Source organism: Cynocephalus volans, chromosome 3, assembly GCF_027409185.1.
Source record: "Cynocephalus volans isolate mCynVol1 chromosome 3, mCynVol1.pri, whole genome shotgun sequence".
Classification (NCBI taxonomy): domain Eukaryota; kingdom Metazoa; phylum Chordata; class Mammalia; order Dermoptera; family Cynocephalidae; genus Cynocephalus; species Cynocephalus volans.
The window spans coordinates 28,465,819-28,489,467 of NC_084462.1; the positions used below are offsets into that span (position 1 = coordinate 28,465,819).

Sequence of the window (23,649 nt, forward strand, 5' to 3'; positions counted from 1 at the left end):
GTGAGCCCTGTACACATCCCAGGGAGAGCCAGGAAGCAGCCAGTGCAAAGACCCTGAACCTGTTTTAAAAGTACAGCCAACAAGGTTGCTGATGTAGTGGATATGGGGTGTGAGAAAAAAAGCTCAAGGATGATGTCAAGATTTTGTCCTGAGCCACTGGAGGAACAGTTCCCATGGAACTGGGATGGGGACAGCGGGGCAGGCCAATTTGACACCCAAGTGGACAGGTCAACAGGCAGTTAGATACAAAAGTTGGAGAGGGGTCCCACCAGAGATGTGCAGTTGGGAGCTGTTCTGTACTGAATGAATTTAAGTCATGAAACTGGGTCACCGCGGGGATGAGTGTGGACAGTCAGAAGGGGTTCCAGCATTTAGGTGCTGAAGACTTGAGAAGGAACCTCAAAAGCAACACCTCGAGGAGGAGCAGAGGTGGAGAACCCAGAGGGTGTAAAAGCCAAGGGAGAGACTTCAGGAAGGAGAGTGACGTGCCTGGGTGATCAGTGCTCACAGGTCAGCCCACAAAACCTGGGACTGAGCATCCCAGAGGTGGTGGGGGCATGGTGCAGGGCAGTTTCGGGGAGGGGCAGAGACCTGAGTGGAGTAGTGGACTCCCGAGGGAACGAGAGAAGGGCAGCTGACCTGGCTGAGGACAGCTCACCCTTTAGCAGGCAGGAGACAAACGAGGCAGGAGCTGGAGTGTGGGCATCCCGCTTAGAAAGGAGATGGGCGGAGGAGGAGGTGCTGAGTGCCTGTTGCAAGATCCCCTCTGCCTGCTCCTCTCAAGGAGGGACGAGGAGGGTGACACGGCAGTGGACTGTAGGTCCCCATGGGGATGAAGGATTGTTGGAGCTAGGGTCCAAGAGGGAGGGCTGGATGGAAGGGAGGGGACAGTCAGAGAAGGATGCGTGATGTGGAGATCTTCGAGGGGCCACAGCTGCGGATCACCAAGAGGTTTAGGACATGGCGGGAGGGAGGGGAGGAGGTCAAGGCACTGCACCAGTGGCTCAGAAGGTGCGTCTGCATTTTCACACAGCTGAAATCCCCAGGAAATAAGATGGGAGCAGTGTTGGTTTCTGTGGCCAGTGCTGAGGCTTCTGTGCAAGTACAATCCACCCCCTGGCAAAGACCAGCCCGTCTCCTCCCCCTGGAGAACCAGCTGTCCCTGGGCCGGCCACCACATCTGGAGGCCTGGGGAAAGCTCCCCCTCCCCAGGGAGCTGACACTCCCCGGGCCGAGGGGGCAGCCTCTGCAGAGGAAGACGTGACATCATCGTCTCCAGCATTTGCCAAGCGCCCACGTGTGCCAGGCCCTGCGCTGTGAGCTTTGCACACATGGCAGCCTGTGAGAAGCTATTGTCACTTCCATTGTGCGGCTGAGCAAACTGAGCCTGAAAGAGGCAGGGTCACGTGGTTAGCACAAGGCCACGGTCACACCCTGGCTGTGCTATTCTGGAGCCTGAGCGTGGGGTGGCCAGGGGCAGTTGGGCAAAAGAGGTGGCAAAAAAAAATGCTGCCAGGATTATAAAGGGCCTTGTCTGGAATGCTAGTGACTCGAGCTTCATCTTGTGGCATTAGACATTTTCTCAGTCAACAAAATGATAGGATCAGATTTGCATTGTCTTCAGGTTACCATGGTAACCACACTTCCACCCACCGCTGGTGGACTGGAGAAGGCAAATCTTGGGCAGAGAAGCCAGAGAGGGTTAGGGAAGCCTGAACCCAGGCAGTGGGTGGCAGAGCCCAGAGGTGGGTGGGGTTCAGATCTAGAGGTGACATCAAGGGGTGTGCAGAGGGGAGACCCATCTCTCAGGCCTGTGAGACATCCAGGGCATATGTGCAGTTGGTGGACCCCAAGTGGTACTTAGAGCAGGAAGGGGAGCAGTGGGGCTAAGGGGATGTTGGGCTCAGGAGTGTGGAGCTAGCAGAGAAGGCCCTGGGCAGACCCTCCAAGGGACCCTGGAGGAAAAGGAGCCTGTGCAGGAACAGGAAAGGAGGTGGAGGAACTTTCAGGTAAGGAAAGCTGAGTCAGGAGCATCAAGACAGCTGTTTTTAAACCTTGGAAGAAAGCAAAGTCCTTCTGGGCAACACTAGAGGGATCGAGGAAATAAAGAACTTTCTAGAACTATTCATGAATAGTCATGGCACAATAAAGGAAAGCCTTGGAAGGTAGTAAACGTCCTGTCACTGGAGACATTTAAGCAGAAGTTGAGCTGCCACTCACCAGAGAGCCTGCTTCCCACAGGATTTGCGTGGGAGAGGATGCAAAGGGCTTTTCCTACCAGAATGACCCAGGTCTGAGGCTGACAACCCTGCCACGTGACTCACATGTCACTGCCTGGGGAAAGGGACGCACAAGCCCAGCTCTCAGAGGATGGTGGGAGAACTACAACCAGGGAGGGGCCTCCCACCCACCAAATCCCTTTCCCTCTGCTGCCTAGCTCCAAGCTACCCCCAGCTCTCCTCCCATGTTTGGAACCAGATAACCCAAGTTACAGGCCCAGCTGCCTTTTGGGCAAACACAACAGCTTTCCTGGGACCCAGATCAACTTCCTCTCCTTTAGTTCTCCTCTCACCCCAGGGGTGTGGTCCTCCCTGCCAGTTCAAGGGGACTCTCTGGAGAAGCAGCACACCCCCCCCACTATCCTCTCCCCAGAGCAGGGCTCCAGACTGCAGAGACAGCAGAGCTGCCAACTTCCTGTGTGATTGCAGCAAGTCAGGTTTGCCTGCCTGGGACTCAGTTTCCTTACTTGTAAAATGGGAAGAGCTGCCCATACCATGTCTGCCTGCCCCAGGCCACCCTGGGGCGCATGACCAAGGTGAGGAAGAGGAACAGCCCACCCTATGTGGGAGCTGGCAAGGCAGAGGTGCCAGGCTGGAGGAGCGTGGAGGGTCTGGAAGGCCTGGCTTTGCAGCATGGACAGGACCCTGCAGACCTGGCTTTGGCAGGCTCTTCCACTGATATCCCTACGGGCGAGGAGCCTGAGCACAGTTGCCGGTGAGGGCCCATGTGCTTGGTGGGCCCCAGCTTTATCTAGGAAGTCCCCACATAGGCTGCTTTGTAAATTTCCACTTTAGTTTTAATTTGAGGAAATGTATCAAATGACATGCTGCTCAGGATGATAGATGATCCCAGTCCACTCATCCCACCCCCCAGCATTGTCCAAGGCCCAGTTTGAGAAGCTCAGCTGTGGGTTGAAGGTCCTGCCAAGCAGAATCCTGTGATCCCATTCACAGGGGATACAAGCGGGGAAGGCCCCAGCCCCAAATGCAATAGCACTGCGGTCATTGTCCCCTTTGGTCCCCTGCTAGGCCTCTCCTCTGTGGGGTCTCCTGTCACTCAGTGGGTGCTGTGGGGGGTGGGCTTCCTGGAGAAGAGGACCTGAGCTGAGCCTGGATGCCAGTGTGGAGGGCACTGGGGGTGGGGGGAGGGACTGGACAGTGTCAGGAACAGAAACAGGTCCCTTTCTGTCTTCCCAGGAACCAATTCCGCCGTTCTATGCTGTGTGATCTTAGATAAGTTAACTTACCATCTGTGATCTTGGATAAGTTCACTTACTGTTTCTGACCTTGGATAAGTTAACTTACTATCTCTGGGCCTCCATGTCTTCGAGGTCACATGAAACAGGGACACCCTCCGTGGTCCCCCCTGCCCTCTCTTCTGCTGCCTGAGACCAGAGGGTCGTCTCCTTGTCCCCAGTCGCACACTCAGTCTTCTGACCCCTGCTCCCTCTCCAAGCCCTCCCCACACCCTCTCCACCCTTCCAACTCCATCATGCTCTTGAGAGCTCAAAATAAAACCGTTCTTTCTCGAGTTTCTAAAGATATCACAGTTCCAGTGCCAGCCACATGTTTCTCCACTTAATTATCTCTGCTTTTCTTTGTTAATTAGGCTTCAGTAATTGTCTCCCTCCTGCCTTCCTGGGAAGAACTGGCACCTGCAGGGTGGGGCTTGGAGGCCTTCGTGGGCAGAAGAGCCGCCCCGCCGCCAGCACAGAACTGGCCCAGTGCCTCCTTTCTTCTGACGGGCAGGGTGGGCCGCGGACCAGGGCATGTCGGGAGGCCTCACCCTTCCCTCCCCCAGCCTGTGGGGGTTCAGTGGGGGTCATGGCAGCCTCCCTGCCTACTTCTACACATGGAGGAAGGGAACATCAAACTTCTTAGTGGTTATTAGATGGGGACTCCACAGGCCCCAGAAGGGAGCAGTGGGGGGCCTTTAGGCTCTTCTGCAGCATTCCAGAAAGCCTCCCAGGAACTCTCTCCAGCTGAGACCACCCAAGCTGACAGGAACAACCAGCGCCTTTATTTGGGCTGGAATGAGATCAGCACCGAGGGGTCACTAGGCACCTCGTGCTGAACAGAAGCTCTCACTGGCTGCTGATAAATGTGTCTTTGAGCCGCAGAAGCGGGGACGGGGCACTAGCTGTGGCTCAGTACATGTGGTTTTCTGGGTGGACTGGATCTTTCCAATCTTGTGGAGAGGGGTCTGGTGACAAAAGAGCTGAGAGGTAGGGGTCAGGAGATGTGCGGGCTTAGTGCACTAAGAGCCCCTATGCTGCAGGGACCAGGACAGCACAACCCGCAGAGGGCCACGAGGGGCCCCATTAGGGCTTTGAGAACACAGGCACAGTTGCTCAGTCCGTGAACAGTTACTGGGCCAGGCACTGTGCTGGGTGCTGGGCTTTTGATCAACAATGATTTTAAAAAAAAAACAAACAAACCCTGCCTCATGGAGCTTATATTCTGGTGGGGATGCAGAGAACAAATAGAGTTTGCAAAGTGTGTTTGATGTGAGTGCTAAGAAGAATCAGGGAAGCAGATGGGAGAGATTGTGGGGGTTTTTTAGGGGATTGCAACATTATGTAGAGGAGGCCTTTGAGTGAAGGTCTGAAGGGAGTGGTACTGAGCCATGGGGGCAGGGAAGAATGTTGCAGACAGCAAGAACAGCAGCTGCAAAGGCCCTGGGGTCACCCGCCAGGGAGCTGGAGGAAGGAGGTCAGGGGAAGTGGCAGGAGATGAGGTGGAAATCGAGAGGGAGGATTGCGTATGGCCAGATGAAGACGTTGACTTTTGCCCCAAGTGAGATGGGAGCTAGTGGGGTTCTGAGCAGACAAGGAACAGGATCTAACTTGCATTAACGGGATCCCTCTGGCTGCTGGGTTGAGGATAGACAAGAGTGGAAGCAGGAGAGACCTAAGGAGGTTGTAATAACCCTGGAGAGGCCTGGTGGTGGCGGCGGGGTGGTGAGTCACTGACTACAGGTATGCTTCGTAGCTAAAGCCCACAGAATGTGCTGATGTGGGCTGGGAGAAAGTGAGCAGTCAGGGTGGACTTCAGGGATTTGGGCTGAGTTTCTGGAAGGATGGAGGTGCCATTAGCTGAGCTGAGGAAGATGCAGATGGAGGTGGCATATCAGGCACTGGGTTTGTGGCATGTCAGTTGAAATGACATCTAGTAGTAGCTGGATGAACAAGTCGGGACATGGGGGATAGTCCAGACTCGAGGTATAATTTTGGGAATCATGAGCACGTAACTGGTGTTTTAAGCCCTGAAACAGAATGAGATCATGCAGGAATGGGTGGAGTCAGAGGGAGGAGTCATGGCCAGAGCCCTGGTGCCCTTCGGTGTCTGCAGGTCAGGAAGGTGAGGCGGGAGAGAAACAGGAGTGGTTGTCGTCCCGGAGCCAGGTGGGGAAATCCCACTTCTCTCTGGAGGGAAGCATCCATCTCCCCTTGATGCCATGACAATCCCAGGGCCCAGACACTTGGCTGAAAATCTTGCAGGGACCTTGGGTTCAGACTCAGAGCAGTGCCAGACTCAGTCTCCTTGGGGAAAGAAGGGAAAATCAACCTTCATAGGTATAATCCCCTTATCTAGGATTATAAGTGCCATACAAGGTAGGGAAGGAAAAGAGGATTCCCCTCCCCCCACGCTCCATGAAGTCGGGGGACCCCTGAGTCTCCATTGTCTCTCCATGCACCTGAGCAGGTTGAAAGTGCATTAGTTGGGCAAAAAGCGGGAAGGGTGGTACCAGCAGAAGGGTCTTGTTTGCCAGGGGAAGGGTGACAAGTTTTGCCCCATAGACAATAGAGAGCTCTCAGCAGGTTTTAAACAGGGAATGACACGGTCAGATACGCTCTTTAGAAAGATCAGCATGGCTTGCAGAGCAGAAAACTTGCCACAGTGAGGATAAGAACTGACGAGGCCTGAGTGAGCCGTGGCTGGACCTGTGTGTGGGATGTTCCTCTGGGAAAGTGGCCCTACATGGTGGCCGACTGGGTTTGTGGATGGAGGCAAAGGGATGCAGAGAGTTTGTATGAGTTTCTTATTGCTGCCATAACAAATTACCCAAACTTAGTGGCTTAAAACAACACAAATCGATTGCCTTATGGTTCTGGAGGTTGAAGTCTGAAATGAGTCAAGGCTAAACTCAGGGTATTGGTGGGGCTGTGTCCTTCCGGAGGCTGCAGGGGAGAATATGTTTCGTCTTTCCAGTTTCCCGAGGCTGCCCCATCCTTGGCTCGTGGTCCCTGCCTCCATTCTCAAAGTGCATTGCTCCAGCCTCGGCGTCTGTTGTGCTGTCTCCTTCCTCTGCCTCTGACCTCACCTCCCCTGTACAGGCACCCTTGTGATTGCATTTAGGGCCCACCTGCATAACCCAGGACAATCATCCTGTCTCAAGACTCTGCACTTAACCCCATCAGCAAATGCCATTTGAGAAAACATACTCCCAGGCTTTGGGGATTAGGATGTGGACATCTTTGGGGGCCACCCTTCAGTCTACCACAGCGTCGGAGGCAGCCGAGGCCTCTCTCTCTCTCTCTCTCTCTCTCTTTTTTTTTTAAAGATGACCGGTAAGGGGATCTTAACCCTTGACTTGGTGTTGTCAGCACCACGCTCAGCCAGTGAGCCAACCGGCCATCTCTACATAGGATCCGAACCCGCGGCCTTGGTGCTATCAGCACAGCACTCTCCCGAGTGAGCCATGGGCCGGCCCTCGAGGCCTCTCTCTTGAATGGCCGTGTGAGAGAGTGGTGACAGGAACCTGTGAGATGCCCAGACCTGAGGGACAGATTGGGGGAGACCTCACACTCAGAATTGAAGGTGCTTGAAGAGGCAGTAGGAAAACGTGGGTTTGGGGCCGTGGGTACAGAGAGAGGGAAGAGGGACTGCACCGTGGACGGGGTAGGAGAGAGAACTGCCCTGAACTCCCACACTTGTGGAAACAAGATCTTAATGAGCCGTCACCCTGATAACAAGCCTGGGCTTGGCCACTGCTTCCACCATCCATGAAGTCAGGACAGAGGGAGGTGGTACTGTGAGGTGCTGAGAAGTCAAGGCTTAGTCCCAGGGCCCCACTTACAGTGTAACCTGGGGCAGGTCACTTCCTCACTGTGCCTCAGTTTCCTCGTCTCTAAAGTAAAGATACTCATAGGGCCAGCCCCATGGGGTTGTTGGAAGGATTAAGCAAATGAATCCATGTAAAGATCTACGAGCAGGGTCTGGCACGTAAAAGCTCAATTTCTCTAATGATGATTTATTGAGCATCCATGAGGCATTGAGCATTATCATAGATGCTGGGGCTGTCATTGTGAACAGACATGAAAACAGACCAAAACCTCAGCCCGCAGGGGATGCCTATTCTCATGTACTTGGCTGCAGTGCTGGCGGCCGTGGTTGTCATTGGACAAGCAGGACTGGGAAGATCGTGTCCTCCAAAGCAGCCCCATCCCGCCCCCAGGCGATGTGGCAGATCATGCTTCCTTTCTGCCCTAGCCTGTGCGGTCAGCTGCCCAAGTCTGTCCCCTTGCCCGGGTGAGGCACCAATGCTCTGCTTGCCATGCTTGGCCACATTCTTTGCTGGCTGGTCATGGCCACGGTTCAGCCCAGGTCTTATGGGCTTGGATCATTGCTGCCCCTGGCCCGGCCAGCTGTATAGCTTTGGCCTCAGGGGAGGAGAGGGGAGAGAGAAGGAGGCATCTTCCCCTGGGAAGGGCTGTGGGTGTGGCCGGACCCAGGATTGTCTGTCCAGGACCACCCCACTCAGCAAAACCTGGCTTGCAGGTTCGAGCTCTAGAGCCACAGGACTATGAGAAAGTCCTAGAGAAGCCTTAGACAGTAAAGCAGCACTTGGGGAACAGAGAGACCTGGATTTGAGTCTTAGCTCCACTAGTTGCAGACCGTGTGGCTGTGGTGGACCCAAGTCCACCTTGGTGCCTGGACCCAGGCACCTTGATGTCTCTGAGCCTCAGTTTCTTCATCTGTAAAATGGGGATCATAATGCCTAGAGATCAGGCATGTTGTGAGGACTAAACAGCATCACTGCATAATTTGCCAGGCACAGTCTCTGGCATCCCGGTGTTGGGCAGCCCAGGATGCAAATGAAAGGGTCCCTACCAGCTGGAGAAAACAGTGGGCCATTGCCCTAGCCCTCGGCGGGTGCTGGAGGTCAGACAGCTGCCTCTGTGGAGGAGCACAGAGCACCTGCCTGGGAGTGTGGCCCACCCACCACCCAACTCAGGGAGGGGAAGTGGATTGATGGGGAGCACAGAGCCCAGCCCGAGGGAACTGGGGAAGGGGGCTCGCTTTCTTCTCTTCGCTCCCCCCTCCCCTGTGGACCTCATGCACTGAACAGATCAGCCCTGATCCCTGGGTCATGACCCACTCTCCATACCAGTCATAGTATGTAACAAGTCATTGATGGATGGATGGATGGCTGGATATAACTTTTTATTTTGAAATAATTTTCCTTTTTTTGGTGGGTGGCAGGGGTGGCCAGTACAGGGTGAACTAATTTTCAATTTACAAAATTTTGCAAAGATAGTACAGAGAGTTCCCAAATACCCCTTGACCCATGTGAGATGTTATATCATCCTACATAATCATGGTTCATTTGCCAAAACTGAGAAACTAATGTTGGGACAATACGATTAACCCAGCTGCAGACTTTATTTGGATTTCATCCATTTTTCTACTAATGTCCTTTTTACGTTCCAGGATCTGATCCAGCATACCATGCCGCATTTAGTATTCATTTATTTCTAGTCCTCCGTTTGCATTCCCTCATTTTCCTTTGCTCACTTGCTGATAAATACTGCAGTGAACACCATGAGCCTCCCGCCCTTCTGAGAGTCAGAACAGAACCAGCATCATGTGCCCACCTGTGTGCCCACCTGCAGCCGGTTCTCTCTCCCCAGAACAAATAGCCTGAATTTCACGTTTGCCATTCTTTTAGGTATTTCCTCTAACTTTTTATTTTGAAAAATGTCAAAACTGCAGAAAAAGATGAAAGAATAATACGATGACTGTCTATAAAGCCTTTCTCTGGATTCACTAATTCTTAACATTTTGCTGTTTTCCCTCCATCCTCTCTCTGTCTCTCTCTCTCTCACTCACACACACCCCATCTCTGTCTCTCTGTCTCTTTGTCTCCATTTGGAGTAAGTTGCAAACGTCTTGACTCTTCCTGCCTCAATGTCTCGACGTACATCTCTGAACAACACTGTCCTTTTAGATGTTTGCGATACTATTATTACACTTACAAAACATAGTAATTCCCTATCACCTGATACATACTCTATATTCACAATCCCAAAAGCTGTTCTCCTCCATGATAGAATCATTATTCATAGGTTGATTTTTTTAAAGGTTTTATTGCATACAATGGTTGCCTAAACAAAAATTATTTCATTTTGCTTATTTCTTACTTTTATAACAAAGGTATCTTATTGTATCAAGTCTGGGACTTGCTTTTTTCCACTTAACGTGATGTACCATGAGGTTGAAATGTGAAGCTGGAATGTGTTTGTTTTCTATAATCTTCCACTGAGTGTGGCTGTACCACAACAGAAGTGACCGTACTCCTGTCCTTGAGCATTTGGATCGTTTCCATGGTTTTACTACTAAGAGTGCTGTTAACACTCGTGAACATGTTTTACTTTGCACATGCACAAAAGTTTCTCTTGAGTGTATGAGGTTTTCCAAGTGTGAGCTGAATTTTGTTTGTTTCCCACTCGCTGCATGCACGTTTTCACAGACATGGAACACACACACATTCACGCGTGTCCCCACACACAGGTGTGTGCGAGTGTTTGCACTCATAGATATGCATCTGCACGCTTCAGCCACCTGAGCTCACCCAGGCTCACCCCCAGATGCCCACTCCCCATGCACGCACATGCACACACATGCCCGCACACACGTTGACTCTCTGCTCAAGGGCAGCAGGACAACACCCGCATCCCAGGCCAGGGAACTCCCGCCCCCTGCCCAGGGACTTGCTCCACCCATCACCCCACAGCCACCAGCCTGGGTGAGATCTCTCATGTCCCACTGGAGAGTCTCCCAGCTAGACTCTGAACTCCTTGTTCCTCTTTGAACTTGGCAGAGGCCCCACATATGGAAGGTGCTCAGTAAGTGTGGAATGAATGAGCAGGAGTTCAAGTCTTGGGTTTTCTTCTCTGGCTGTGTGTCCTTAGACACATCACCTAACCACTCTGTGCCTTATTTTCTTCATCCGTCAAATGGGCTGGGGATCCCACCCTAATGGGTTGTTAGGAGCCTTCCTGAACCCATGATGGGTCCTGAATGCATGCTGTGTGGGAATCTGCTTTGTAAACCCTACCCGGCCATGCGGGCATGAGGGTTGTGACTTCGTGTTCTCCAAATGCTGGACTTAGCAGGGGACTGAGAGCAGTGTCCCTGGTGACAACGAGTCTCTGTGCTTATACCCCACTGCTGGCAGGCCCATGGAGTCAAAGCTGGCATCTCCCCTGGTGTCCAGAGGACAGTGAGACCTGGCAGGTTATAATGACCCAGCGCTTAGCAGACACCAGTGGCATGCCAGGTGCTACATCTGGCGCTTCTCAGTCACCATCCCAGATCCTCAGGCAGCAGCCCTGCAACCTAGGCACACGCTTATTACCACTTGGCAGAAAGGGAACTGGGGCGCAGAAAAGCAGAACTGGCAGCTGGGTCTCATTCCCTGCTGTCTCCCAGGAAGTGGGGTGGGGCTGAGCTCACCCAGGCAGATGCTGCAGAGCAGGAGAACTCAGGCATCTCAGTGCCCAGGCTGCCTCTTGCTGGCTTGTGCCCACAGCTGCCCCGGGGTGGTGGCTTGGTGGTGGGGACCTCCACGTGGACCGGACTGAGGACATCGGGGCAGCCAGCTCGACCTCCTGGCCAGCTGATTCACTGGTGCCTCTCCCCCTTCCTCTGTGTCTATCTGTACCTCAGTCCCTGGGTGGGGAACGTCCCTGGAAAAGGCACATGCTGTTGCTGGTAGCATGACGCAGGGCACCACTCATGACACAGGAGCGGCCACTCATGTTCCTCCTGTGGCTCTGCCCCCACTGGGGCCTTTACGTGATCCTTAAAAAGCAGAGGAAGGGAAGTGCAGATCCCCCACCCCAGGACCTCCTCTCCCACTCCCACTGCAATTTTGTATTTGGGGATTTGGTGGCTCTAGTGTGTCTCAGCCCTGGAGGGGTTCAGAAGGGGTCTTGGGGACCCACAGAGCACTTCAACAAGCTAGGTCCCTCTTCGAGGGGATTCCCTTTGTAAAGTGGATCAGGCCCCAAGGGGCCCTCCTGGACCCTTGCAGCCGAGGAGTCAGGGCCCCACCTGCACCCCGCATCCAGGTCTGGAGGGGCAGGAGAACCCCAGGCTTCAGGATTGCAGGCCTCAGAGAGGGCCTCCACCCCACTGCAGTGCAGCCTTCCCCTCTGAGCCTCAGTTTTTCATCCATAAAATAGAGATGGTGGAATTCCTGTAGAACCAGTGCCCGGGCCCTAGAAGGGGTTAAAGATGAATGTAGCTTCTTATCCATGAAAGGGAGGTAGTTTGCAAGCTACAGGTCTTGAAGGAGGATGTGTGGTGCCCCTAGAGAGTGGCCCCTGCTCCCTGCACAAGGCAGCCTGTGCCACCAAGGTGGGGATGCCCTGTGGGTAGCCACACTGTATTCTCTGGAGAGCCAGGCACACCTGGGTCTCTCTGTGCCTGGACAATTCAGCCCAGGCCTGGCTCCATGAAGTACTGCAAGAGGGGAGAGGAGGAGTATTTACTCCACCCTTCCCCGACAGATCAGATCATGGTCTGTCCCTCTAAGCAGCCCTGGCCTTGATGCTGGCTGCCTCTGTCTACCCTAGGTAGTCATAGGTAATAACACAAAGTCATCAGTCTGAGCTGGAGACCTCAAACTAGGTGGGGAAGGTCCAAGGCTTTCCAAGGCCATTGTGTTTTGCCCAGGAGAGGGCCGTGGAGCCACCCCAGGCATCACCCCAAGCCATTGGTTTAAAATTGTGTGCAGAGCAGGCTGTGATTTAATAAGCTTGGTTGCCTTTTCTCCTCCAGGCAATATTCAGCTAATCCTCCAGCTAACAGACAGCAGATTAGAAACAGCAAGATAAGGGCTGCTGGGGCAGACAGGGCCCCTGCATTAGAGACAGAGGAGACCAAAACTCAGTGACCAGAGAAATGCCCCAGGGATGGGCCTATGAAAGGTGTCGCTACCCAGGACCAGTGGGTAGCAGGTCACTGCTGCGGGGACAGGTCACTTTAAACCCCACTTATGATGTCTTACTGTCATCAGCGCTCCTTTACAGATGGGGGAATTGAATGTTAAGGGACTTGGTCATGGTCACAAGCTGATACCAGAGCCAGGATTTGAACCTGGCAGTCAGAGTCTTGGGAAGACTGTTGGGTGGCCGTGTCCCCACAGGGACCCAAATCTTGTGCTCCCCCTCCAGACCAGGCAAGACTTGGAAGGAGAGGGGAGTATCTGCAGGACACAAGATGAAGGAGAGGGGACTTCGCAGGAGCTGGAGTTTCGTGTGTGTCTTGCTGATCTCTCCCAGCCGCCTCAGATGGGGGCTGGTGTGATGAGCCCCAGGGTGCAGATGAGGGTGCATCTGCGGAGATTTGGGCCCCACCTGGCTGTCACCTCCTCTAGGAAGCCGGGCCAGGGTCCCTGGGCACTCCCATGGGCCGCTGCATGACAATTATCTGGCCCGACCACCAAAGGATCACCATTTTCTGTGCCCAGATAGATCCCTAGGGACAGCACCGAGATAGATCCCTAGGGACAGCACCGTGTCTCAATGGGATAGTGCTCGAGAAATATTTGTCCAGGGAATGACACAAGCCTAGATTTCTGATTCTAAATTCTGTGCCCCTCCATGTCCTGGTGTCACCTTTCCCAAGGCGGAAGACAGCATGGGGCTCAGGCCTGCCCTGTCTTGGTCCCTGTCCATCCACACTGTCCTCAGAACAGGAGCCAGCGAGGGGGAGGTGGTGGGTGTGCTCTGTAGACCAGTCTGTGCACAGAGACAGCCTCACCTGTCCACAGCACGTCCACCAGCAGGGCACCCTCAGCTTGTGGAGCCTTGTCTTTGTGCCTGCTCACTCCTTTCAATCCAGTAGGCTTTATCATGCACTGACAGTGGGTCCAGCCCTGCCCCGTGTACAGAAGAAGGATAAGACAGGGACATGGAATTATGGGCTGACAGAGCAAGAGATTTAAAGGAAAACACCTTAAAAATCAGCCCTTTCTGCATGGGGAAACAGACTTCTGTAAACCCTGGGCTTATGGTAGAGTACAAAGACCAGGGTTTTCCTGTTGCTTAGCAGCTGTGTGACCTTAGGCAAGTTATTTAACCTCTCTGAGCCTCCTTGTCCTTGGCTGCAGTGAGGGGTGACCATGATCGTGTCTGGGAAGCTGCCAGCAGAGTGTCTGGCATACATTGGTGTGATCTCCAGGCTGTCCTTTCCTTGTCCTGAGCACATGCTGCCATGCCTGCTAAGAATCCTGCCACCAGAGGAATCCTCAGTGGCAAGGGGACAGATGGAAAGTGTACACCACCTGCCTGCAGGCTCTAGGAGCTAGGCATTGGGCCCAGAACTCCATCACAGTTCTCTGCCTGGGATCTGGAGACGGGTCAGCTCACTTCTTAGCATGGCTGGGGTCCCAAAGACCATCTGGAAGGGCTGTGTTGGGACACGTGGGAAGAAGGAGGGTCCTAGGGGTGCTGAGCTTGGGGTCTTGGTGTGGCTGAGAAGGGGCATTACTTCCTAAGATAGGGTCACAGCAGGAGGATGCTGTTGGGGGTACCTGACATTTGTGGAGTCTCCAGGGCACCCAGGCGGCATTGGCCTTGGTTGGAGGAGGGTGGAAACTTGGAGATGCACAGCTGCAGACTCCAGAGTTGGGAGTGTGGGCGTGATGGAGCAGATGAGGGACTGGTGGGGATTGGGTGGGCCCAGGGAGGGTGGCAGGTGAAGGAGCCCCAGGAGGAGGAGGAGTCAGGCAGAGCAAGCGCTCTGGCCTCGGGGCAGTGTCGGAAGCTCTCAGAAGGGGGGCTTCTCCCTGGCAGTGCGTGCTGGTAGGCCAGGCCACCAGATGGGGTCTGACAGGTAGCCAGGATCATCAGAGTCTAAGCAGCACACAGTCCCAGCCCAGGAGATGCAGTTCCCAAGCTGGCCACCTAAAAGGAAGTTGATTTGTTCTGAAGACCCAGGCGGTGTGTTCTGCCCCCATCCGCATCAGGCCCTGGCTTCCTGCTGGCCCTCAGCTCCACCTGCCCCTGCCCCAGAGGCCCAGCCCATGCGGCCCAGCCAGGAGGCTTCTGTTTGATGGTGCAAACTGCCCTTCCCGTAACCCCAGTCCCACCCCCAACCCTGGCTACAGCCCACAGCAGCCTGTGAAGCTCTGCCCCAGGACCCCTTCTCCAGCCCCTCCACCCCAGGTCCAAGCAGCATGTGGGCCATCAATGGCTGCCTGGGTACTCAGCAGGGAGGTTGCCCGGCCTCACACTCCAAGACGCAGGCTGTGCTGGGGCACTGTTCAGAAAATGTGGGATGGATGGATGGACGGACAAGCAGACAACCGAGACCAGCAACCGGCTGCAGGGGAGCGGGCAGGGCCTAGAGAGACTGCTCGGGCTGGTCAGGGACGCTGCATGGGAGAAGGGGCAGGTCCGGTGGCCAAGCCTGTGCTGACTTCCACACCCTCTGGTCTTCCTCTTGTAGATGAAGATGATGCCAACAGACTAGGGGAGAAGGTCATCCTCCGGGAGCAGGTGAAGGAGCTCTTCAATGAGAAATACGGTCAGTGCCCTGGGACTGGGCGGTGGGGTGGGTCTGCGGGCCGGCACTCCCTCTGCAGCCAGCCTGGCCTCCAGTTCCCCCAGCTGGCCTGCCTGCTCCCAGGGGACAGGGCTGCTCTGCTGCTCCTGACTGTGGTGTTCAACTCTCTGGAGTGTGATGGCTGCCAAGCTGGGGCAGGCCGGATTCCAGGCCTTTCTCTAGAGGGTTTCCCCTTTGACAGGGGCATCTTCCCCTGCTCTGACTCCCTGTGCCCTCTAGGTGAGGCCCTGGGCCTGAACCGGCCTGTGCTGGTCCCTTACAAACTGATCCGAGACAGCCCAGACGCCGTCGAGGTCATAGGCCTGCCCGATGACATCCCTTTCCGGAACCCCAACACGTACGACATCCACCGGCTGGAGAAGATCCTGAAGGCCCGGGAGCACGTCCACATGGTTATCATCAACCAGCTCCAGTGAGTGACCCCGTACCCGGGACAGGGGGGACGAGGGCCGTGGAAAGGGTGCTGCTTGGACCAGGGAGGAGAATCGTCAAAGCAGGCCCAGCCAGGGTCGGTGAGAGAGACCTTTCACCACATGCACAGAATCCAGGAGACAGGTGAGCTTAACACTCTCATCTTAAAGGTGAGAAAACAGACCCACAGCAAGGAAACGGATGGTAAAAGCCAAGGTCATGGTGGGTCAGCTGGGATCCAGGCCCAGGTGCCCTGATTCCAGTCCCTTTCTGCTGAAACACACAGCCCTGACATTCATGGGTGTTTACTTATTTTTAAGTTTTAACTCACTTTTTCTGACTTTACTATTAATTTTTACCCATTTTAATGTACTTAGAAAATAATGGCAATTCAGTACTCCCATAGTCCAGAGATAAGTATTGTCCATATTTTACTATAAATCCTTACAGTCTTTTTTTTTTTTTTCATTCAATAGTGTATTTGATTATTTGCAGATTTAAAAACAATACAGGGCTGGCCCCTGGCTCACTTGCGAGAGTGTGGTGCTGATAACACCAAGGCCAGGGGTTCAGTGAAGATCCCATTACCGGTCATCTTTAAAAAATAATAATAATAAAATAAAAACAATACAGGGCTGCGGGTTTGCTCATTTGGTTGGAACATGGTGCTGATAACACCAAGGTCAAGGGTTCAAATCCCTGAACCCACCAACTGCCAAAAAAAAAAAAAAAAAATACAGCAAACTTGGGAAATATGAAAAGGTGAAAGAAAAGAAGGTAACCCACAGCTCTCCTATGTACAATCAACACTGCAGTGTGTTTCTTTTGTGTGTTCTTTTCCCACGTGTATTTTCTTTTCAATTTTATATCACATTTTAAAATTAAAATATTTGCGTTTGTCCAAAAAAAAAAATCAAGTTATCAGAGTCAAATGAAAAGTAGAGGTTTCCCTCCCTCCCCCACCAACAGTTCACCCCCTGAAGTAACTACTAGAAAATGCAGGAAACCACAGGGAGAAAATGTCCACCACCATAGCCACACCTCCCAGGGAGAACCATGAAGACATTCCAGAGGTTTCCTTCCACATTTCCACTTTTCTTTATATGCCTATGAGATATTCTTTCTTGGAAAATGAAACTGAGATTTTACAGTATTTCTCTATAGACAGTAAATACAACTTGATGTTTCCTGTCTGGCCGACTTTACCTTGACCTTGTACATACTTGAGTGTCATCCCTGTCCATGATAATTCTCTTTAATGACTGACCAGTCATCTGGAGTCTAGGTGGACCATAATGTCCTCTACTGATGGACCATTTAGGTTGCTTCTCTCTTTTTTTATTCATATGAATAATGTTACAAGTAAAATAATCAAGAAAATTAAAAATTAAAAGATATTGTTTAAATAATGCTGTGATGAATATCCACTTACATCAGTGTAGACGCATGTTTCTGATCACTTGGTTGGCAACACTCTCACTTTGCAGAGAACACTTTCACATCCATCTGGACCACATGTCCCAGTGTGGCTGCTCAGCAGGGACAGTGATAGGATTCTATGAGGCCACTCCCCATCCCGGCCAAAAACCCTGACTCCAGCTGGGTCCTGGTTCACCTGGAACTCCACAGCCTGGGATGGCACACCCCAACCAGAAGACCCAGAGGGGTGACTTGCCTGGCACGGCGCTGACATTTCCAGCCCATTGGGCACCTGCTCTGCTTACATTCGGGTCCTCCCTGGCTCCAGAAGCAGCAGCAGCATCTCGTCTCACGAGAGATGTTACCCATACTCAGGGAGCAGGCGAGGAGGAAGGGAAACGTCATTTTCTAACTGCCACCTCATTTTTTTCTTTTTCAGACCTTTTGCTGAAATCTGCAATGATGCCAAGGTGCCAGGTGAGTTGCAGGCAGAAGAGGTCACCCTCTGCCTCTCGAGGAACAGAGTCTGTTGCCTTCAAAAAGGCATAGGTGATGTGGTCCGGGTGGGCACACAGTAGCTGCCTGATCACCCTCCCCACCCAGGTACCTCCCCAGGGAGCCTGAGCTCTCCATTCACAGGGCCAAGCATCCCCCAAATCCCCTGGCAGCCGACAGGTTCCCTGCAGAGGGGAGGCCCTGCCATGGCACAGACGAATGTGTCCTGTCAGCTAGAGGATGAGGGGCAGTCTGGAGCCGGGAGAGAGGACCTCAGGTAGGATCATGGAGGCCACCTGAGTAGAGAAGGGGTGACGTGTGACTGACAGGGATGAGGTAGGTGGGTGCTTCTTGAGACTAGCTGGGCCCCCTCGATTCTGCCAGCACTTGCAGGGTACACAGAACCTTTCAGCAGGCACCTGGGAGACCACATGGCACAATGGTTCTGATTGAGGTGTGTGATAGAACTTGGGAGAATGTCCCCCGCGTGATAGTGACAGGCGCCTGATTAAGGAACATTAATCCAGTCCTACCCCTCATTTGTACAGCTGGGAAACTGAAGCCCAGAGAGGGGAAGGGACTTGCCAAGACCACATAGTGAGTCAGAGGATGCCTAAAGCCTGCCGTCAGGACCATCCATCCGGACCACAGGTCCCAGTGTGGCTGCTCAACAGGGATGGTGATGGGATTCCACGAGGCCACTCCCCACCCCAGCCTCAGGCCTTGACTCCAGATGGGTCCCGGTTCACCTGGAACTCCACAGCCTGGGGTGGCACAGCCCAACCAGAAGCCACCTCCTCCTATCACGAGCCGATCACAAGCTAGGAACACAGGGTAGGAAGGTGACTAGGTTTGGAAGCCGCTGTCAGGTCAAAGGCAGAGAAAAGAAGTCCTCACAGGGACCTCAGGGAGGAGAGTTTGGGACAGACGCCCAGAGGGTGGATGCCGTCACTTACATCCACGACTCCCCCCACTGTGGCCATCTTTAGGGTCTCATGGTGACCCCAGGGTGGCCACAGCCCATGGACCAGCCTGAGACAGAGTGGCAGCCAGCACTCTGACTTTTTTTTTCATGTGGAGTCTCCAAAAATACAATCCCTCTGATTCATAGCCTGGGCTCCTCCTGCCTCCAGGGTTTTCTATTTCCTGAGGTCTCTATTTGTCCATAGCACAGACCCCTAGGCTCTGGTTTTTCTCCACCAAATGGACAGATAATTGCCCCGTGGACACAGACTGCTCTTACTCTGTCATGAAGACCCTTAATGTCCAGGTGAGCTGGGGTAGGTTTCCACACAGTGACCTGTCCACTCAGTCAAGCCCCAAATGTTACGTACGAAGCACACAGGTGCAAGTCTTTGTTATCAGTCTTGCACGTTCATATCACTTAATTCAGCAGCAACAGAACACCTGTTCCGTCCTGCTCCGTGCTGGGCTCGGACTGCGCTTTTATACATATCATCCCCTTTGAGTATCACCTCGCATTGTCTTTCTCATTTGGCTGAGAGGTTAATAAATTTTCCCAGGGTCACACAGCTAGTAAGTGGCAGCAATGGAATTTGAATTTAGGACTTCAGACTCTAAATCAGAGTTTCTTTTCACTGGGACACTGCCTGTCCACTTGTACCTGGGATCTGTCAGCTCAGGACCATTATACATCAGCAGTGACTGTGGCCATAATATTAACACTATTCTCAGTTTTGGTGTTTTTGCAGGGTGCTGGGCCCTATGCTAGGTGCCCTGCACGTTATCTCATGAGATCCTCCTTGCAGCCCTGCAAGATCTTATTCACATTCACTCCTGAGAAAACGAAGGCTGAGGGACACTAAGGGACTTTCCCCAAGGCCCAAGTCTCCATGGCTCAGAGGCCACACTCATCCTCGGGCTCTCTAAGACCAGGTCCTAGGAGGGGCTCTGGGAGTTCGGCAGAGGCTATAAAGACCTGGGGCCTGAACAGAGCCTGCTGGGGAGGTGTGCATGGGGGATGAGGATATAGTGTCGGCAAAGGCAGGCTGGTGAGCAGGAGCAGGAGGGTGGGGCACAGGTACCCTCTGACCTGGTTAAGGAAGGAGCCTGGACTGGGGGTCTGGAGCCTGCAGTGCAAAGGGCTTCTGCAGGGAGGTTGGGAGGCCAAGACAGAAGAGCGCTGGCATCCGACGTCAACAGCCTTTCTTCCCACCAGCCAAAGACAGCAGCATTCCCAAGCGCAAGAGAAAGCGGGTCTCTGAAGGAAATTCCGTCTCCTCTTCCTCCTCATCTTCCTCATCCTCATCCTATAACCCGGAGTCTGTGGCATCCACCAACCAGATTTCACTCGTGGTAAAGCTGCACAGATCTGGACTCTCCCACTCATCTCTTTGGCCTTCACCCCTCACCTGGGCAGGGCTGTCTACTCCGGGATGTGGGTTTGGGGTTCAGGGAGATGCCGGGCTCTGAGGAGGCTCTCCAGCCTCAGAGGTGCAGACGCATCTGCCTGTCCGTCCCTCTCTGGGAGCTCGAAGGCGCCTCGGCAGGAATTCACATCCCCACTAGTCAGATGGGCAAGTCGAGGCCAGGAAAGGGAAGGGAACTTTCCACGCCCCTCAGTGGGGCCAGAGCAGGACACATGAAAAAGAAGACGCCTAGAGGGGTGGGAGGTTAGGCTCGTCTCCTTGTGTACGTCGCATGCTCCGAGCTTCACTATGGCTGTCACCCACAGGGTACAGAGGAGGGAGACAGGAATCGGGGTGGATGGACTTGTCTGTGAGCTGGTCTGTGTTGGATGCAGACCCGCCTCCAAAGCTCCATCCATTGCTGGGTTTGGGTCATCCCTGCCTGAGAGGAAACCCTCATTAGGGCACACACTGGAGAGTTCTTTCTGATTTCAGACTATTAGCTCTGAGATCCTAAGTCCAAGTGGGGAGACTCTGAACACCTTTGAAAATGATTTTTGGAAAAGGATTTCTTTATGTCTTGACCGTGTCTCCCTTTGGCCCCTTCCTGGAGAACCCACAAGTTCAGGCTTTGCCTTTATCCCACCCAGCTGTCTGGGTGTCCACAGAGGGTCCCTACCTCTGCCCACCCCAAAGAACTGTCTAGCTTCTCTGGAGCATGAGGCTGAGTTTACAGGGGGAACGCTCATGTTGAGCTAGGCCTCAGCTCCCTCTGGCACCTGAGTCTGGTCCACATGAGGAACCACTGGGATACATATGGGAACAGTCCAAAGGCCCCAGGCCAGGCTCCATGTTTACTGCTCAAATGCATGACTTTGGACATGTCCCCTCTCTGGGCCTCAGCAGCCTCAAAATAAACAGCATCTGAGGAAGCCCTTCAGGAAGCAGAGTTGAGTGTTCGGGTGTTCTTTCCACATCACCCGGAGTCCTAACAGTGCGTCTGTCCCTCTCTCTCCAGCAATGGCCAATGTACATGGTGGACTACACCGGCCTGAACGTGCAGCTCCCAGGACCTCTTAATTACTAAACCTCAGTGCTGAAAAAGGACCTCACTCTGAAAGATGAAAGAAAATGTAATTTATGTACAAAGTGTATATTCGGATATGTATCGATGCCTTTTAGTTTTTCCAATGATTTTTACACTATATTCCTGCCATCAAGGCCTTTTTAAATAAGTAAAAAATAAAAAAAAAATTTTAAAAAAGCATTGCCTTTGCTCTTAACTGTTGCATGTTCTGTTTTGGAATTGTGGCCACAGCTGTCACTGGGGATGAAGTCAGGAAACCCAGCTCGGGTGGACTGCCAAGGCCCTCCTCCCTTGCCAAAGCCAGTGGCTGTGTCCCTGACTTCTGGGTCCTAGTGTCTGGGTACAAACTTCCCATTTCTTTGCTGCTAGGGGCTTGCGACCTCAGGATGAGAAGCCATGGAAGGCAAAAGTGGCACAGACAACCTCCTGCTGCCAGCCAGTAACTCCAGCCACAGTCCTCTTATTTACTAGTTGCCTCCAGCCACCTCCCCATCCTGCAGCCGGAGAGCTGGGAGCTGTGGACAGTCCCTCATCCTTCCTACTTGGGCTGAGCCAGGGCATGCAGAATGGCCTCAGGGAATGCACAGCCTGGTAGGAGAGACTATCTTGACCCAATAACTCTGGTGAAGTCAAAAGTGTTAAGTACAAGAATCAAGCGTCAGACGGAGAGAGGAGCCCAGCCCAGAGGAAGCACCATGGCTACATGGAAGGCATCTTGGAGAGGGGGCTTTGGGGTAGGCCTCCAGAGATGGGGAGAATTTTGGATAGAGCTCTGGGTATTTAGGCAGTAGAGTGATGGGTCACAGATGTGTCTCAGGAAGACCACTTTGGTGGCAGATGGAAAGTGGAAGGAAGGGACAAGACCAGAAGCAGAAAGACAAGTCGAAAGAGTCTGGCAGTTGTCTGAGGCCTGGCACCCACTAGCCGCTCATCCACTCGACACATATTTACTGAGCCCTGCCCTCCCGCTGGGGAAGACAGGCTGAGTGTCCTGACAGGGAGGCAGGGTGCCCTGGAGCACAAAGCAGGGTGAGCTCACCTAGTGCAGAAATCAGGAAAAGTCCTAGAGGCTGAGACCTGAAGAGCAAGTTAGACCTTGGTGGGGAGGGGTGGGCAGGACCGTGTCCTAGGAGCAGAGAGTAGCATGTGCAAAGGCAGGGGGTCTGCACTGAGAACCTGTGTATTCCAAGAACCAGCAAGAGTCGCTGGAGCAGAGGGAGGGTGGCCGGTGGTGACATGGAGGGGTAGGTGTGGACTCAGGCAGGGCCTCTGAGGATGGTCAGCAGGTTGTGCCCTGCTCACGGTGCAGGGCTGAAGGGGTGAGTAGGTGCAAAAGTTCAGCCTGCGTTCTGCTCGCCCAGCCATGCACACTGGGGCGGGGCTGCTTCCTTTTTCTCACTGACCCATGTGAAGGCCTCATAAGCCAGGGTGAGGTGATTTCCAGTAGGAAAGTGACAGTCACAACAGGAGGGACCCAAGGGAGAGCCATGCCCAGATGTACATTTTGGAAGGATGCCCCTGCTTGCAGAGAGGAGTCAGAGGAGGGAGGAATAAACTGGAAGAGCACGTGGGAGGCCTTTGCAGTAGTTCCAGCAAGAGATGGCAGGGACTTGGGCCAGGTGGGGAGGACACCAAGGAGGTCAGCCAGTTGGATGGGGGTGCTGGCGAGTGGAGGGTCAGGATGACCCCAGGATCTGGCTTTAGTGGGTCAGCCAGGGCCCAGAATGAGGCTCATGGCTTGGAGGAACTCCGTTCTGAGTCAGATGAGTACAGATCAAAACAGTGCAGGAGCGTCTGCCAGCCACTGGGTCAGCTCCATGCCTGAGCCGGGGGGAAAGGCCCTGTCCCAGCCTTCCGGACTGCGCTTCCTCCTGGAAAGAGGCTACAAACCACATGCCTGGCACACCCGCCCAAACTGTTCCTCTGCCTGCCGGCCCCACCTCCACCCAGTCAGCTTCCATTAGGGCTCTCTTCCTTCCCACATCCCGGTGGTCCCAGGGGCCCCAGCCCCTCCACTCCTTCCTCCAGCCGCTGCCCTGGGCCAGGCCCTCCTTTTCCTGTCCAGGATCGGGACGGGGTGATCCCTACATTGGCCACCACCCTCGATGCAGAAACTGCCTGTGAAATCAAGGAGGTGGTCTAGAACAGCCTTGCAGCCCCCACCTCCTGTAATCCATTGTCCCCATGCCCCCGCCTCCCAGGCTGCTTCTGTGACTCTGCATTTAAAACCTCCTTTGCTTTTACTTCCCCGCAGCACTGGGTGCGAACTCCTCAGCGCGGCGTTCCAGTCCCCTCCCAGTCTGTCCCCAGTCTCACGTCCCACCGTCCCTTTCTGTTTCCATGGCTGGAGCCCAGGCCCCGCCTCCCCGCGCAGGCCTGGGGCAGGGGCTGGCGCCTGGCGGTCGTCTGGTCCCGCCGCGCCGCCCCCGCCCCGCCGCTCAGATCTGCGGCCAGAGCAGGAAGTGGCTCCACCTGCTCGGCCGGGCGCGGCGGGACCCAGACTGTGCCCGTGGGTACGCCCGGCCCGGGGCCCGGGGAGGGGCCGCCCGGGCAACCGGACCGACCCGCGGCGCCGCGGCCTGCAAGGCCTCCCAGCCGTTCCTTTCACGCTCACTGTGCAGATGTGTGCAACTAGGTGGGTCGGTGCATCAAACCCTTGCACCTTCCTGCGACCTCGTTCTATAAAAGCAGAGGAGGGGGACCCCCACCGGACCCACCCCCCACCCCCCCA

At 54.0% G+C, this 23,649-nt stretch overlaps 1 protein-coding gene across 3 annotated transcripts in view; it reads left to right on the plus strand.

Annotated features, from left to right (window-relative positions):
• GTF2IRD1 (GTF2I repeat domain containing 1) overlaps window positions 1-21,041 on the plus strand; it is a 101,232-nt gene extending 80,191 nt beyond the window's left edge. For all 3 annotated transcript variants that reach the window (XM_063088536.1, XM_063088538.1, XM_063088537.1), the window contains 5 exons: window positions 15,021-15,098; window positions 15,357-15,549; window positions 17,407-17,444; window positions 19,642-19,778; window positions 20,850-21,041. In XM_063088536.1, the coding sequence (XP_062944606.1) occupies window positions 15,021-15,098; window positions 15,357-15,549; window positions 17,407-17,444; window positions 19,642-19,778; window positions 20,850-20,918 (515 nt within the window). In that variant the 3' untranslated portion in view covers window positions 20,919-21,041. The remainder of the gene's footprint in view (window positions 1-15,020; window positions 15,099-15,356; window positions 15,550-17,406; window positions 17,445-19,641; window positions 19,779-20,849) is intronic.
• The last annotated feature ends 2,608 nt before the right edge of the window (window positions 21,042-23,649 follow it).